General features: G+C 38.0%; 1 protein-coding gene across 1 annotated transcript in view; it reads right to left on the reverse strand.

Moving 5' to 3' along the window:
• Positions 1 to 13,813: 13,813 nt before the first annotated feature.
• The window catches only part of IGSF9B (immunoglobulin superfamily member 9B), a 101,880-nt gene continuing 100,307 nt past the window's right edge, over positions 13,814 to 15,386 (reverse strand). Inside the window, exon 20 of the mRNA XM_063436949.1 lies at positions 13,814 to 15,011. Coding sequence (XP_063293019.1) covers positions 14,797 to 15,011 — 215 coding nt within the window. The 3' untranslated portion in view covers positions 13,814 to 14,796. The remainder of the gene's footprint in view (positions 15,012 to 15,386) is intronic.

Below are 15,386 nucleotides of genomic sequence, written 5' to 3' on the forward strand. Positions count from 1 at the left end.
GGATTAGACCAGTTGTGTCTAAGGTGTGTTTAGAAAGAAAAAAAACCAAAACACTTTAGACATGACAGGGTAATCCCTAAATCCTGGACTGATAGAGGATAGTTAAGGTTTGGGTTGGGAACCTCTGTTCTAGAGGATCAGTCAGTTAGATATGATGTGTTTAACCCCTTAAGGACACGACATGTGTGACATGTCATGATTCACTTTTATTCCAGAAGTTGAATGAACCAGGGCAAACAGTGCCAAAACTGTTGTCTGATGTAAATTAACGGTATATGAATAAGGGGACGGGGAATATAAAAGTATGGATATGTCTTCAGTTGGTTGATGATGCCCCACGGAACACTGACATTTAGAGATTCAACATTATTTAAGCCAAAAATGCTCTAGGGCCTTTTAACTAAATACTCAGTGTTTTTCACTAAATTGAGAATTGGCAGGAATTGTACATTTTTGGTAAACTGGAGCTTAATAAAGGTGAGTTTGAGATTTTTTTGAGTCCCGATACAGCTTGCTAGGAAATGAAAACCCAATTTTACATTTTAGGTCAAATTATTCAGATCGAAAAAAATAATCAAATCAGCAATTTTTTCTGTCTGGCTATTTTGATCAAAATTCTGCAATTTGCTTTTCAATTTACTATAGCTAAGTGTGCAGCAAATCAACTGCTGTGTGTATTAAACGGACACTATAGTCACCAAAACAACTACAGCTTATGGTATTTATTCTGGTGAGTAGAATCATTACCTTCAGTCTTTTTGCTGTAAACACTGTCTTTTCAGAGAAAATGCAGTGTTTACATTACAGCCTAGTGATACCTTCACTGGCCACTCCTCATATGGCTACTAGAGGTGCTTCCTGGGGCAGTGCTGCACAGTGTTACTGATATTCAGTTCATTCAATGGATCTCTATGAGGAGATGCTGATTGGCCAGGGCTGTGTTTGGCTTGTGCTGGCTCTGCCCCGATCTGCCTTATTGACAAGCTCAGACAATTCAATGCTTTCCTATTAGAAAGTCGACCCGAATATAAGTCGAGACCCTTAATTTTACCCCAAAAAACTGGGAAAACGTATTGACTCGAGTACAAGACTAGGGTGGGAAATGCAGCAGCAACTGGTACATTTCTAAATAAAATTAGATCCCCCAAAAATTATATTAATTGAATATTTATTTACAGTGTGTGTATATAATGAATGCAGTGTGTGTGTGTGTGTGTGTGTGTATATATATGAGTGCAGTGTGTGTGTAAGTGCAGTGTGTGTGTATGAGTGCAGTGTGTATGAATGCAGTGTGTGTGTGTGTATGAGTGCAGTGTGTGTATGTGTATGTGATGCAGAGCCTTGGTGGGGGATGGGCATTTTTATTATTTTTTTTATATATATATATTTTTTTTAATATTATTAATATTTTTATGTTATTTTATTTACATTTTTATGTTATTTTTTTCCGTCCCCCCTCCCTGCTTGTTAGCTGGCCAGGGAGGGGGGCTCTCATTCCCTGGTGGTCCAGTGGTGTGCACTGTGTAGGAGGGGGCTGGCAGAAAGCGTAACTTCCTTTTCTCTCTCCTCCGATCCGGTCAGCTCCACTGTAAGTCTCGCGATGATAACCACGGTAACCCGTGGCAACGCTCTGACCCTGCGTCTCTCGCGAGACTTGCAGTGGAGCTCACCGAACCGGTGGAGAGATAAGGGAGCTGACGGGAGCTGCAGGAAAGGTAAGTAAACGCTTCCTGCCAGCCCCAACAAGCCCGGCGGTCCTTGTCTGTATTATGGCAATGTAAGTTGCCATAATACAGACACTCACTTGAGTATAAGACGAGTGGGGGTTTTTCAGCACAAAAAATGTGCCGAAAAACTTGTCTTCTACTCGAGTATATACGGTATGTCAGCCAAGAAGGAAGATCAGTGGCAGAGCCAGCAGCAGCAGACTGGGATAAAGGTATAATTTTACTATAATTAGGGGGGACTAGATGGTGGTTTTTATACTATAGGGTCAGGAATACATGTTTCTGTTCCTGACCCTATAGTGTTTCTTAGGTAATGTTTTTTTAATTAAGTCTACAGGGACATTCACTGACAAGCACTTGTAACTTTTAAGCCAAAACAGACAAACTGGAAAACAATCTTTGTGTTCAAATTCACCCAAACTTTATTCCAACTTGTCTACTTTGTCCTAATTTTTAAACTAGTGTTTAATTTAGCTATTTATTGAATGTGTTCACATATAAAAGTGTTGCTGTGGATAACTTGACAACATATGCATTGATACATTTAACAAACCAGACACGTGTGACTTAGTGCCATTTTGTGGTCTGCTATTTCAGTAATTTTGCGGTCTGCTATTTCAGTAATTTTGTGGTCTACTATTTCAGGATTTGTGCACATCAGGTAATGTAAACCAGTGCACATTGGCAAAGCAAAGAGGGACAACCAGATCTGCCCTTCCGAACAGGCTCATGTTGATTTCCAAGGGCAGTACATGAAAATAGATGTGGTTTGTAAAACTCAAAAACTGCAGAAAGGAAGTTAATTCATCAATCAAGATAGAATCCCAAATGAAATGCTTTTCCCTTCAGCGGCATATGAATGGTTAATATGTCAGGAATCACTTTTTGTGTATTGTCCATCAGCATGAAGGAGTGATATGTTAATATTGTTGAGCGCTACAGAATATGCGGGCGCTATATAAATACCAGTAATAATATAATAATGTGTTCATCCAAAACGCTCTAGTCATAGGCCATATTAGTTTAAAGAAATGCTCCAAGCCCCTAAACATTTCAGCTTGCTGAAGTAATTTAGGGATTAACAGAGTGTCCCCCCTCTCTTGTACGTTATAAAAGTGCAGATTTTAAGACAAATCAGCATTTTTAACAAGCTCCGAGGTTGCATTCTCCCGCCTATCAATTTGCCTTTATACACACTTAATGCACACAAATCACAAAGCAAAGATACAACGTAAAAAAGAAATCCCTGCATAATCTTAACAAGTGTGTGTTTTTTTTTTTTTTTAAATGTTGTTAACTAAGGAAAACTGCCTTTAACCCCTTAAGGACACATGACGTATGTGACATGTCATGATTCCCTTTTATTCCAGAAGTTTGGTCCTTAAGGGGTTAAAGGACCACTATAGTGCCAGGAAAACAAAAAACACTCGTTTTCCTGGCACTATGTAGTCCTTAGGTCCCCCCCACCCTAATGGCCCCCCTCCTGCTGGGCTGAAGGGGTTAGAACCCCTTCAGCCATGTACCTTTATCCAGCGCCAGACTCCCTTGGCGCTGGTGACCTCTTCTCCCCCTCCGACGTTGGCCCCAGAGTGGAGCTGAATGCGCATGCGCGGCCAGAGCCGCGTGCGCCTTATAAACGCCCATAGGAAAGCATTACTCAATGCTTTACTATAGACGTCAGCGTCTTCTCGCTGTGATTTTCACAATGAGAATCGCGAAAGCGGCCTCTAGTGGCTGTCAGTGAGACAGCCACTAGAGGCTGGATTAACCCTAGTGTAAACATAGCAGTTTCTCTGAAACTGCTATGTTTAAAGCTGCAGGGTTAAAACTAGAGGGACCTGGCACCCAGACCACTTCATTGAGCTGAAGTGGTCTGGGTGCCTATAGTGGTCCTTTAAATGGGAACTATGAATTTGTTATTTTGTTATCCTCGAAATATAACAAATTCGTGTTTAAAATTATGAAAAATTTAATTAAATGTATTAATCCCCATGGCTGTATTTAACTCTATCCTGAAACTGGGTGCCTCCATCTTGGCTCCTTGTCAATCAGTATAAGCTCTGCCTTTTTCTGTCACATTAGGTGCAGGAGGAGAACCTCCAATGTAATATGTGCCTTGGCTGTGCCAGGACTGTGTTGTCGCTAAATATAAATTTATATGAAATAGTATCACATGAAAATATAATAATAATAATAATAAGGTTAACACAAATTATTGGTGATTTCAAAGTTTTATTTCATGGTGTTATTTCCAGAGAAGTGATGATTCCCCTTTAATAAATCCTAGACTATTTAAAATAACATTCTATCACTTATCAGCGTGAAGTCATATTGGATTCTTCAGATTCTCTATGTTTACCTAGGCCAGGGATAGACAAACTTCAGCACTCCCGATGTTGTAGACTACATCATCCCTGATGCTTTGAAGAGCATTATGGGACATGTAGTGCACAACCCGTGGCGTGGTGAAGGTTTCCTACCCCTGCCCTAGGCACAAATTACTGCTACGTGATGAATGGCTTCCTGTGTAATGTGCTCCAACAAAATGAGGGAATATTTCTACCTTAAAAGGCACAACCTTTCATGGACTGCCCTACCGCATGATGAAACAATACATGTCAAAGACAATGCAGTGGATCCAGCAACCCTAAATACCCCTTGTTTAATGTCACAATGCTAAAAATCACTGACAGGAATAGGGTGAAAAAGCAGAGAGCTGTTACTATGTATCAAACACATTCACACAGTACTCAGTATATCTATGATGGTATGAATCTTTACAGATTTGATGCACGTTTTATTTATAGAGCTCCTTCTGTTGTTGTTTGTTTGTGTTTAATTAATATTCAAAAATAATTATAAAGTGGGTTCAATTAAAGAGCATCACAACGCGAGTTTTAACAGTTTAAAAAAAAAAAAAAACTCTACTAGTGAGATGTGTCCTTTCACATGGCCCCAACACAGAGAGTATATATTATTGCCTTGGCTTTATTGTGATTTATAGATCCCACATGTACACTATGTGCTTAGTAAATATCACAACTTTCCCCATAAAACCAAATTATGAGCAGCAACTTCTAAACAATTTTGCCTTGATCCCAGCACCTTTCATTATTAATGTTGACCTCATTTGTGTCCATTCAAAGCATTATTCCCACCAAATCTATATGGTCCACATACGGCTTTGATGGGTTATATTTTATTTTTTCGATGGAACATGTGCTTCTGATGGCAATAAGGCACTGAAGGATGGCAGTGCCCTTATATAAGGGCTAAAGATACAGAGGATTCACCATATACATTGCCAACATTCCCAGAAACGTTTAGCTGCTTCTAGACTTTCTGATAATATCTTCAAGAGATCCAGAAGTCAAATGTCCTGAGTGTGGACCCTAAAAGGAATCTATAAAACCTCTCAAACCTAAAGCAAAGTTTGTCTGGTCCGCATTGATTCAGTATGTCAGGAGATCACGACTTTTCTGTCGGTTTATGTTTGAGACAATATTACTTTTAATTGTCAGCCCAGAATCGAAGCATTAATAAAACATTATATTGTTATATTTTCCTTGTCTTATATAGACAGACTGTCAAATATCCATTTATTGTTACAGTGATTTACAAAGATTCCTACACCATTCTATTGCACCATAAAGCCACATTTGCCACCTTACCACACAGAAACCATTAAAGCAACAGTGTATTGCCCAGGGGCTGCCAAAAAGCAAATGTTTAGCAAGCAGGGATGAAGTGATTTAAATGCAGCCCTGCACTACACATGTTCCGTACTTTCCCACTGTGGGTCAAAATTAGCCAAACCACAGGCCATTATTTACTTAAAGGACATCTGTCAAAAAAATTACAATTTTTGTTTTGTACAAGTATATTACATTTAATGAAACGTAATGATTGTTTATTTAATAATGAATGGTGATTTTTAAGAAAAAGATTTTTTTTTTTTAAATCTAACTAAGCATACATATTGGGTTAGATGCTGCAACCGTTTCACAAAGAACAATCACAGCAGCAACAAGTTAGTTTGAGCAGCAGGTGGTGAGATAATAGTAGATAGAATTTGACTCAACATGGCCGCTCAAACAGATAAAGACTGAAATTTTCTCTAAAAAAATAAATCAAAATACATAATTTACACAAAAAAACACTAATTTTTTTATTTAATGTAATAAACTTAAAAGCAGTGAAATTTTGATTACAGTTATCCTTTGAATGCCTTAAATAAACGCCACAGACAATTGGCTATTTAGATTTCAATCTGAATTTCCGTGAATGCGGTGAGGTGAGTGAATGAATAACTTACAAATAAAATAGATACATTTCTTAAAACCAGGGACTGAGTGGGACTGCCAGTCTTGAGATAGATATGAACTATAAATCCATGTCTGCAGAGATTGTCACCAAAATGTTACCAATAATTACCTTATTACAGACAGCCCTGCGCTATTCACAACACTTCACCATCTATACCTATCTGGGTAGCCAATTGCACCAAAGATAATAATTTTGACTACGATAACCAAAAAGCTATAGCACCAAAATGTTTCTTTTACGTCATCCCTGTAGCGGGCATGACATTTCCCAACTAATGAACCAGTAAAATCAGAATCAGAGAACGAATCCCAGATCAGTCTGTACTTCTACAAGTCGCTTGATACAAAAATAAAACATACTTTATACTTAGCTATATATAGACCTCTTTTTCACTATATATATATATATGTCTGTGTATATATATATATTTTTTATATATATATATTTGTTTATTTATTCTTAAATATCTGCACATAAACCGCTACAACAAGCACGCCTCCTTGCCTTCAGAAAAATAACAAAATTTATGATGAACCATAAATAGAAGTATATACAACATGGATCCTATTTAATGTGATCCTGTAGCCTAAAATCATCCATAAGGCCAAATAACTACCCTAACAGGAAAACGCCACACAGCAAAATATCTGACCTGGGTTAAAACTCTCTATCAATATTATTATAATTGCAATTGATTTTTTTTTTCATTTTTATTAAATTAGAAAAAGGCTAGCTACAATGTGCTACATGATACCCATCTGTACAGACGTCATTATATTCCATTTTTGCCCACTTTCAATGTCCATGTAATAGTCCAAGATTTAAAGGGAAACTATAGTGCTTGGAGTACAACGTTGTATTCCTAGCACTATAGCTCCCCAGCAGTGTAAGGGTTAAACCCTTACTATGCCTACCCGATTCCAGTGCCAATGTCCCCTGGTGCTCAGTCTGCACTCTGCCCCCTCCGACGTATCCAACGGGGGAAACGCTAATGCGCATGCGCTGTAAATGCTGCAAGCATATTAGGCCCTTTCTGCAATGCTTTTCTATGAGGGTTTTGACTGATGCTCGATGTTCTCATGCAGAGCATGAGGATGTCCAGCATCAGTTAGGCAACCAGAAGTCACCTAACCACCAGTAAGTGCCTCTAGTGGCTGTCTGATTGACAGCCACTAGAGGAAGTTTTAACCCTGCAAGGTAATTATTGCAGTTTCTCAGAATTAACATTGCAGGGTTACGGGGACAGGGTCACTGCACCCAGCCCACTTCAATGAACTGAACTGGTCAGGGTGCCTATGGTGTAACTTTAAGGATTACCAAATTTTGGACAAATTGAAATGTTCAGAATAAATGGATCATTGGTGGCCTGCTGATGAAGTTGTCTCAGCCTTCCACTTACCAAGCAGTTCTTACAAGCCAAGAGTTAATTCATAAACAACTAAATACCTCCTGCTACTAGAAATCTCACTCGTAAGACCTACCCCAAGTGTTAAAAAGTTTTAAATCTAAATGTAAAGCTGATAATTAGATATATGATTAAATCTGAGGAGTGAGCAGAACACATGACACAGGGAGTAATATTACCTCTTGCTGCTATTAGAGGCACTTATAAAAAAAACATTATTACTAAATATAATTGAAAATAATTTTAAAAATTAATTTATACTTTCCAGCATTTTAAGTGCCAAAAAGAGACTCTTCCCTCTGAATTATGTAGCCAGCGGCGGGGTTATAACAGGACAGTTTAGGTGATTTCATAACCTACTGATTTATGGAACCGAAAATGTAACGTAAAACAAGAAGAATGTATCTTATTTCCACAGACTAATTTCTAAACACATTTATTGTAGTTTAAAGACACATTACTGGGAGTATTATTGCTGTGGAGCTTCGTTATACTCTCACACACTAACGAAACGAAGCTACTAGAAAAGAGGGACATTAGGATAGAAAAAAGATTTGGGGATAAAGTAGGAAAAAGAAAGACCTAAAGAAAGACACTTGGGAGGTATGGTAATTCAGTAACTAAGTGAAATGAAGATTGTATTAATCACTTCATTTTGCCTCCGATAAAACTTTGAAATATGCATCAGAGAGGGTTAAAGGACACATTTTTTGTTCAAGTGCCCCAATAAAATAAGAGATACAACATAACTTAAAATCAATCTAGATTGCAGTGGTCATTTGTTTGCTAATAAATTGGGAATAAAGAAGTTAATGAGCCAGTAAGCTGCTAATTTCACAAGAAATTGAGAATACCTGTTATTTTCTACCCACGTGTGACCAGACATGAGCATTTTAAAGTACTTATACTGATATCCAACACATCTCGAGATAACTTGCCTGTTTATTTTCTCATTTGCTTAATTAAACTTTACACTGTCTATAACCAAATCCGTAACGAATATAATGACCGTTTAATGTGTGTCGGGTGGAAACACTGCGATAAACTGATTTCTCTTAAGCAGAATGTGGACGTTACATACTGTAAGCGAGAAATTTTCATGTACAGCCCAACAGCATGAAGACATCAAGCCCATAAGCCTTCCAGTAAAAACATGGCAGACCCAGCAACAAATAATTAATGAAAGTTCAACTTCTCACACCTGCAAAGTTATTCACTAAAGTGTGAATATTCATGAAATCAGAAATTTAGGTTAAAATAGCCAAACTGAAAATATAGCTAACTTGGAGAATATTTCCAGTTTGACTAGTGTGGTCTGAAATGTAAAATTTGCTTTAAATTCCCAGCAGGTGATAGTCTAGTAAAAACAGTAACTGATCAAACACACACAAAAAAAGGAACGTTTAAAATAGACAGGAAAACGAAAAGTAATTGGTAATAAATTAATTGAAATTATAAGCTTCATATTGTTTGACCAAAATGTCCTTGTCATCAAGAAGATTGTTTGTAAGTGTTTGGGGCTGAATTCATGTTAATTAGAGAGCTGGTAGATAAACAGATTTCCTGGGACACGTGTCTCTCATACATGTTGTTGGGCAGTACATGAAGAGTGCTAACCTATTGTCTGTAATACTTATCCCGCTGTTCAATTCATCGCTGACTTGGGAATCTAAAAGGAACTGCCTTGATTAATCTCCCTCCTGCTGTAGCATATGAATGCTACGTATTACAGTCAATGTGTTTTATGTATTGCTTATCAGTCAGAATAAGAGTTATATGGCCAGGAAAACATGGTGGATCACGAGACGCAATATCGTGTGGCTGCAGAACATCTCACCAAATAATCAGGACCCAAACCCCCACTTTCTTTTCTATTAATACTGCCTCACAGCAGAAGCTGCAAAGCCTGTTGATTTGAATGTCATCTTTAGGTTTTCTATTATTTTTTTTTAAATTTATTTTGTATTTATATATATTTTAAATGCATTATCAATATAAAGCATTACAAAAAAATGTATTGTGTACTGCCTAGGGTGTCCCTTTAAGTTAAGGGTATTGGGGGGGGGGGGGGAGGACCTGTGAATGGACTGATATTCATTTCCATGAAGCTCTGACATTAAACTCTCATCAAGAGACAATACTTCATCACCCAATTTGCTCTGTAGTATCCCCTGTTTCTCTGGCTTGCTCAGAGTAACTAGTATTGCAGTCGGGCAGTAGCTGTAAGACAATAGCCTGTATAACCCTTACATAGACCTTTTTCACATATTCACTAAAGTGAGTCTAGCCAAGAATTCCCAGTGAGTTCAAAGTGAATATCCAGATCAAACTAACCAAACTGGAAACATTCTCCAAGTCAGCAATTCTTCCAGTTCAATTACTTTGGCCTCACATTTGAATTCCCAACAACTCTCACTTTAGTGAATAACCCTGTATAGGTTACATTTCCCGATTTTGGGCCAAAACAGCTAAACTGGAAACATTTTGTAAACCAGCTGTGTTTTCAGGTCGACTAACTGATTTCACTTTGAATCCCTCGCAATTCCCACCTTAGTGAATAACCTTGCTATTAAAGGGAATAACTCAGAAAGCAGGACGCCCTGAGCACATATATTTATTTGTAATGCCAGGGATTTGGGGATTTGTCGATCAGCATGGCAATATGGAACGTGTCCCTAGGTGTGGCACAAGCTAAAATGATTGCTGGTATGTGATTTGCCTGATGCCGGCTAATACTATTCAGTAAGCGAGGGCTGACCCGTGTACATAAGCTGTGATGTACATTAGCATTTTTACTTCATTCCTCGTCACTGAAAACACATATATAAAAAGCACCATGTAATGGAGGACATCATTCTCCACCTGCCATTACTGAACAATTAGCCCTAAATATCAGCACCATGAAAATATACAACCCAACTGCTTATTTCAAAGACTGCTCTGCACCATTAAATTTCCCTTTCTTGTAGAATGCGCCAGTAACTTAAATCCCAGGATAAGAAAACTAGCCAAACGTTATCGCACCTTAATCAGAGCTCAAAATATACACATACCCACTAGCCATTGGGGAGTGAAAATTCAGCCATGGCCAGTAGAAAATTCTTGGTTAGTGTGCCATAGACCCCCCAGGCTTGCAGAGGCAAGTAACTTTTAGGTTTGGCTAGTAGCATAGAGACTGAAATGTTCAGCCCTGCCTTCATCATCTCTATAGTGTTCACTCAGAGGGATAAAAGCTAAATTTTTAACCCCCTTAAGGACACATGACATGTCATGATTCCCTTTTATTCCAGAAGTTTGGTCCTTAAGGGGTTAATATTGATTAGCTTTCACAATATCCAGCTACATCCTAAAAATTAATTAAACCAAATAATTTCAGGCCGTACCCATTAAAATATGTCATTTGCTTGATGTCATAAATAAAGAGATTTAACTCCTAATTGTAAAATGTAGGTCAAAATAAGATAAACTGGAAAAATTCTTTGACGCAACTGATTTGGAGATATTTTTTCCCCAATATGACTACATTGGCCAAGTTTTGCAAGTCAGATGTCTACTCCCCACAACATACGGGAGGTGTTACACAAATAAAAAAAAAAGGTCTTAAATCATCACAAATAGCTCATAGGAGTAATTTCACTACAATGAGAATTCAAAGTCAATTTCATATTTGATTATGTGAATGTCCATGGGAATAATGGCTAATTCTGTTTTTAAACTGATAGGAATTAACATTTCCACAGACCGCAACAACAAATAATTTGTATTGAGTATAATCTATGTATTTAAATTAAAACATCAAATTATCTTAAAATCTTTGATTAATAATGACTTGGAGGTAAAGATTAAACTGAAACCGACATTTATCTAGCGATATTTGAAATAAAGATCTGTTGTGTTCCATCTCGATGCGTTACCATCAATAAACTTAGCAAGTTACCATTAAATCTTTATCAGTGATTAAGTCATGGCCTATAGGGGTTGTAAGGTTTGCCAATATCTGGCTACTCAATTTATATTGAAAGAAATGACAGCATAAATCATAAAGCAAAATTTATGGAGGGATGCTGTCGTTCACTTATGCTTGCGATAGTTGTAATTATAATGTCAAACCAGTGATACCATCTTGCACTAGACCACAACAATACAGTACTCTTCAGTTAATTAATGGGTTATTTAGTAAACGTTGCATTTTGAAATTAAGGCTAAAGTAACAGATTTAGAAAAATTATAAGATTCAGCTATAAACACAAATTGGCTATTTTAGCCTGAATTGTGCTATTTAGTTTTCTATTCAGTATAATTCAGTGCTTAGTAAATAGCACCCCAATTTTCCTAGAGATAGAATTTATGATGAAGCAAGAAATGCTGATAATTTACTCTAACGTTTTGACACACGTTAATCGAGAACGACTGTTGTTACAGTTTAACTCCCAGAATTCCATTTAGTAAAGCTATCTGTAGCTCTCTTTTGACTGTCTGGGAATATTTTCAGATGCAGGAAGACCATGGTTTTAGCTTTCCAATAGATTTCCCTTGTACTACAATCCAAAGTGGATTTCAAATGTAATTTCAAAATAGCCAAACTGGAAAAATTCTCTAAGACAACTATGATTTTAATTTGACTAGTCTGGATTTAAAGTTAAAATTCACTTTGAATTGTCACGTTGGCAAATAGCCCCGTTTGTATCTGTTTAGGTTTTTACTGTGGGCTCTTTAAAAGACTGAGTGTTCCCGGTTTTATTTCTTTTTCTAAATCACCCCAATGTCAAAAAAAAACTTTACTGAGGAGAATTTCTGCTATTTGATGAAAGTTGACAAGAATTGTATCAATGACAGCCAAATAAGTAAATTTAGAAACTACATTTCAATTCCCCCCCCCCCCAGATATTATTTCTTGCTCATTTCTATATATATATTGTAGATTTTCTTAATATGGTCATGAAATACACTTAGTGGAGGAGTGCAAGAAGATCTGAAATGGGACAATTTTTGTAATTCTCCCCATTTCGATGAGTATTTCCCCGTTACCTGACCATGATGAAAACTCTTTTTCGAACAACATACAAACCAACCTTTAATCCTATTTCCACAGTGAAAATTGTCTGTAATTTTACTGCCTTTAATACCATTCCACTTCTACATTAAATTCTAGAAACTGCTTTGGAAAATGCGTTGGTCGCAGTCATTGGGTAGACAAAAAAACAACCCTAAAAAAACACATATCTAATTATGGGTAACAAAGTCTAATGAAATGAATAAGTTCTATAAAGCACCGTTGAAATAAGGTCAATGCATTCAAAGATTTCTTCAAATCACATCCAGGCTCAGTATGGGTTACAATACCTTCGCCATTTACACAATACTCCAATTAACCAGTAGGAGGCAGAAACCTCTTGTTGTAAGAATACAAGTTATAATAAGCAGTATTAAATATTCACAGATCAGTGTTCCTAATGTACGCGGATGATGAAATTTTCCCTGCGTTGTATATACTCGGTGACACACAGAGGTTTAGCTCCTCTCGTGTATCATTGGCACAAATTAAGGGTTAGAGGGTTAGAAATTCAGCATAGCATCCTTCCCCTGTGATCTTGTGGAAGTTAAATGCCATTTTATCTAGTGTTTAAAGCCCACCACAATGGGTTTATGGACACGTCTGCCAGCTGAGTCATGGTAATAAGGCGCTCAGCCGCTTTCTAATGCTAGACATCTGTTATGTTACCGCGGTATAATCCGACAAGCCAGCACCACAATGCAGTATTACAACAGCATAAACAATGTTAAGACTTCATAAGATGAACATATATCTGCTTGGGAAGGAGCACTGAGCAAAAAGAACTATTATTATACCTTCAGCAGTATATCAGATCATGAAAATTATTGCTTACACACCCTCTAACAAAATGGCTCTCCGTACGGCACCATTTTACATTCACAGCAATAAGGTATTGTACTCCTATATCTAGGAGACGAATAAATAGGATGATCTAATGCTGGGAGTGTAAATGTAATATAATAAATGCCTTGAACAAGGGGTAACAACCGTCATTCATATGGAAAATGTTTGAGGAAGTCAACGCAAGGCAGTAGTGGTTTTACAGGCCATCAGGGGCTATTTGGTTGCACCTTTTTCTTCGATTTAATACGAGAACTGTCTCAAAAGGGAAAAAGACACATAAACCATCAAAGTCAATAATTGAAGATCTACCTTCTACTACCTACTCATGTCAACCATGTCTTGAGGTCCTAGCAGGCCCATACAGCCATATTTTGTACTGGCTGCATATAAAATATATTCTACTTAAAATGGGTTTAACCTGTGGACACGCAAGATCAACGGGAAGATCCTCAGGATGAATGGGAAAAACTAGAAATTACCAATCAATTTTGTAAGTCAATTTGAGGACTCCAAGACAGCCAATAAGGACTTATTTCCAACTGTTGTTACCGGTAATAGCTGCACCCATTTACAAAGTAAGTCATGGCCACAATAATTTTTCTTTTGTTTTTTTTTGCCAGGAGTAAAATATTAGGAATATTTAGCTGTAAATTACGTCATAATTGCACACATGTTCACTAATCTATGTCCTTCGGTGATTAAAGGAGAGCTGCTAAATCTTAGGCTAAAATAGGAGACAATAATCTAAAAGCCAACTGACTAGGAGACATTTTCCAGCTTGAACGTGGTGGCCTAGGTATGGCCAGCTCACCAGTAGCCATCTGTCAACACTCCACACACCACTGTTTGTTATCTAAACCGTTTAGACATGGTGTCTATGTATGGACATGGTTAGGTAGTGAGAAGGAGCCAACAAAAAACTCTTCAGAGCTTTGGTGTTTGCTTCCCTTTAAACAACTGACCGATTTTATCATCCAATTTAGGCCACCAATGCATTGAGATACCTTCCAAATTTGATTGTGGGAGAATTGACATAAAATACATACATACACTATGCATACACACGGCAAGTGCTGTGTCCATAAGAGCTATGGACCTTGCCTCTAGTGGAATTAAGGGTTTGAACACCATACACATAGATGAGCGGTGAGACATGGTGTCTTCTCAGAGCTCCTATACTGTGCTATAGTCACACTATACATAGTGCTGATCTGTGACCTATGCATGTATCCTCAGTTTGCAGTCTTAACACTGTACATTGCTCCGAGATGGGAGGCACGGGCGTATCCTCAGCACACACACAGGGTTGGTGAGGTAGGCATTGAATGCACGATTCCTGCTCACGGTTTTGTGTACAGGTTGTTTCCTAGGGAGGAACGGGGGGTGTAAGCACCAAGAGACAGAAAGAGCCTAGAAGCCAGGCCTCTCTCCAGGGATGGTCACAGAAGGGTGGCATGGCCGCTGGAGTCATCAGGTTCGGTGCTGGTCAGAATGGCGGCCCGATCATCCGACAGTGCTCGGTGACAAAGCTCGTCCCTCAGAGCTGAGAGGCGAGAGAGGGGGTCGTGTCCAGCTGCACGTTTCTTCCTACGGATGCAACGAGTGTCTGTGTACATGGATGGGGGCGGCTGGTGAACCTGCGAGTTGGATCCATCTGGTAAGTATGAGAAAAAAAAAAACAACCTTAAAGTAGGCTTCCTAAAGTAGAGATTTAAGAAGAATTATTATTATTTTTTTTAAATCTAGTCGTCAGTATCATTATTCACTCCTCTTTTACAAAATGACAAACACTAAACTACTTGGAACCTGTGAAGTAATTAAACAAAATCAAGACATTCTCAGTCATTGTGGTTACCAAGGTCTCTATCCTTGAGATAATGGTTAAAAAGGGCTAAATGCAACATTAGCAAAAGGGGCATCAGGACTCTAGAAGAGTTTGCCAGTGCTCCATGTTGCAGACCAGCTAAAGGAAATGTGTCTCAAACTGAGTGTCAGTTGTGTTGCCATAGCTTTCTGCCAATATCAAGGC

Source organism: Pelobates fuscus, chromosome 11, assembly GCF_036172605.1.
Source record: "Pelobates fuscus isolate aPelFus1 chromosome 11, aPelFus1.pri, whole genome shotgun sequence".
Taxonomy (NCBI): Eukaryota; Metazoa; Chordata; class Amphibia; order Anura; family Pelobatidae; genus Pelobates; species Pelobates fuscus.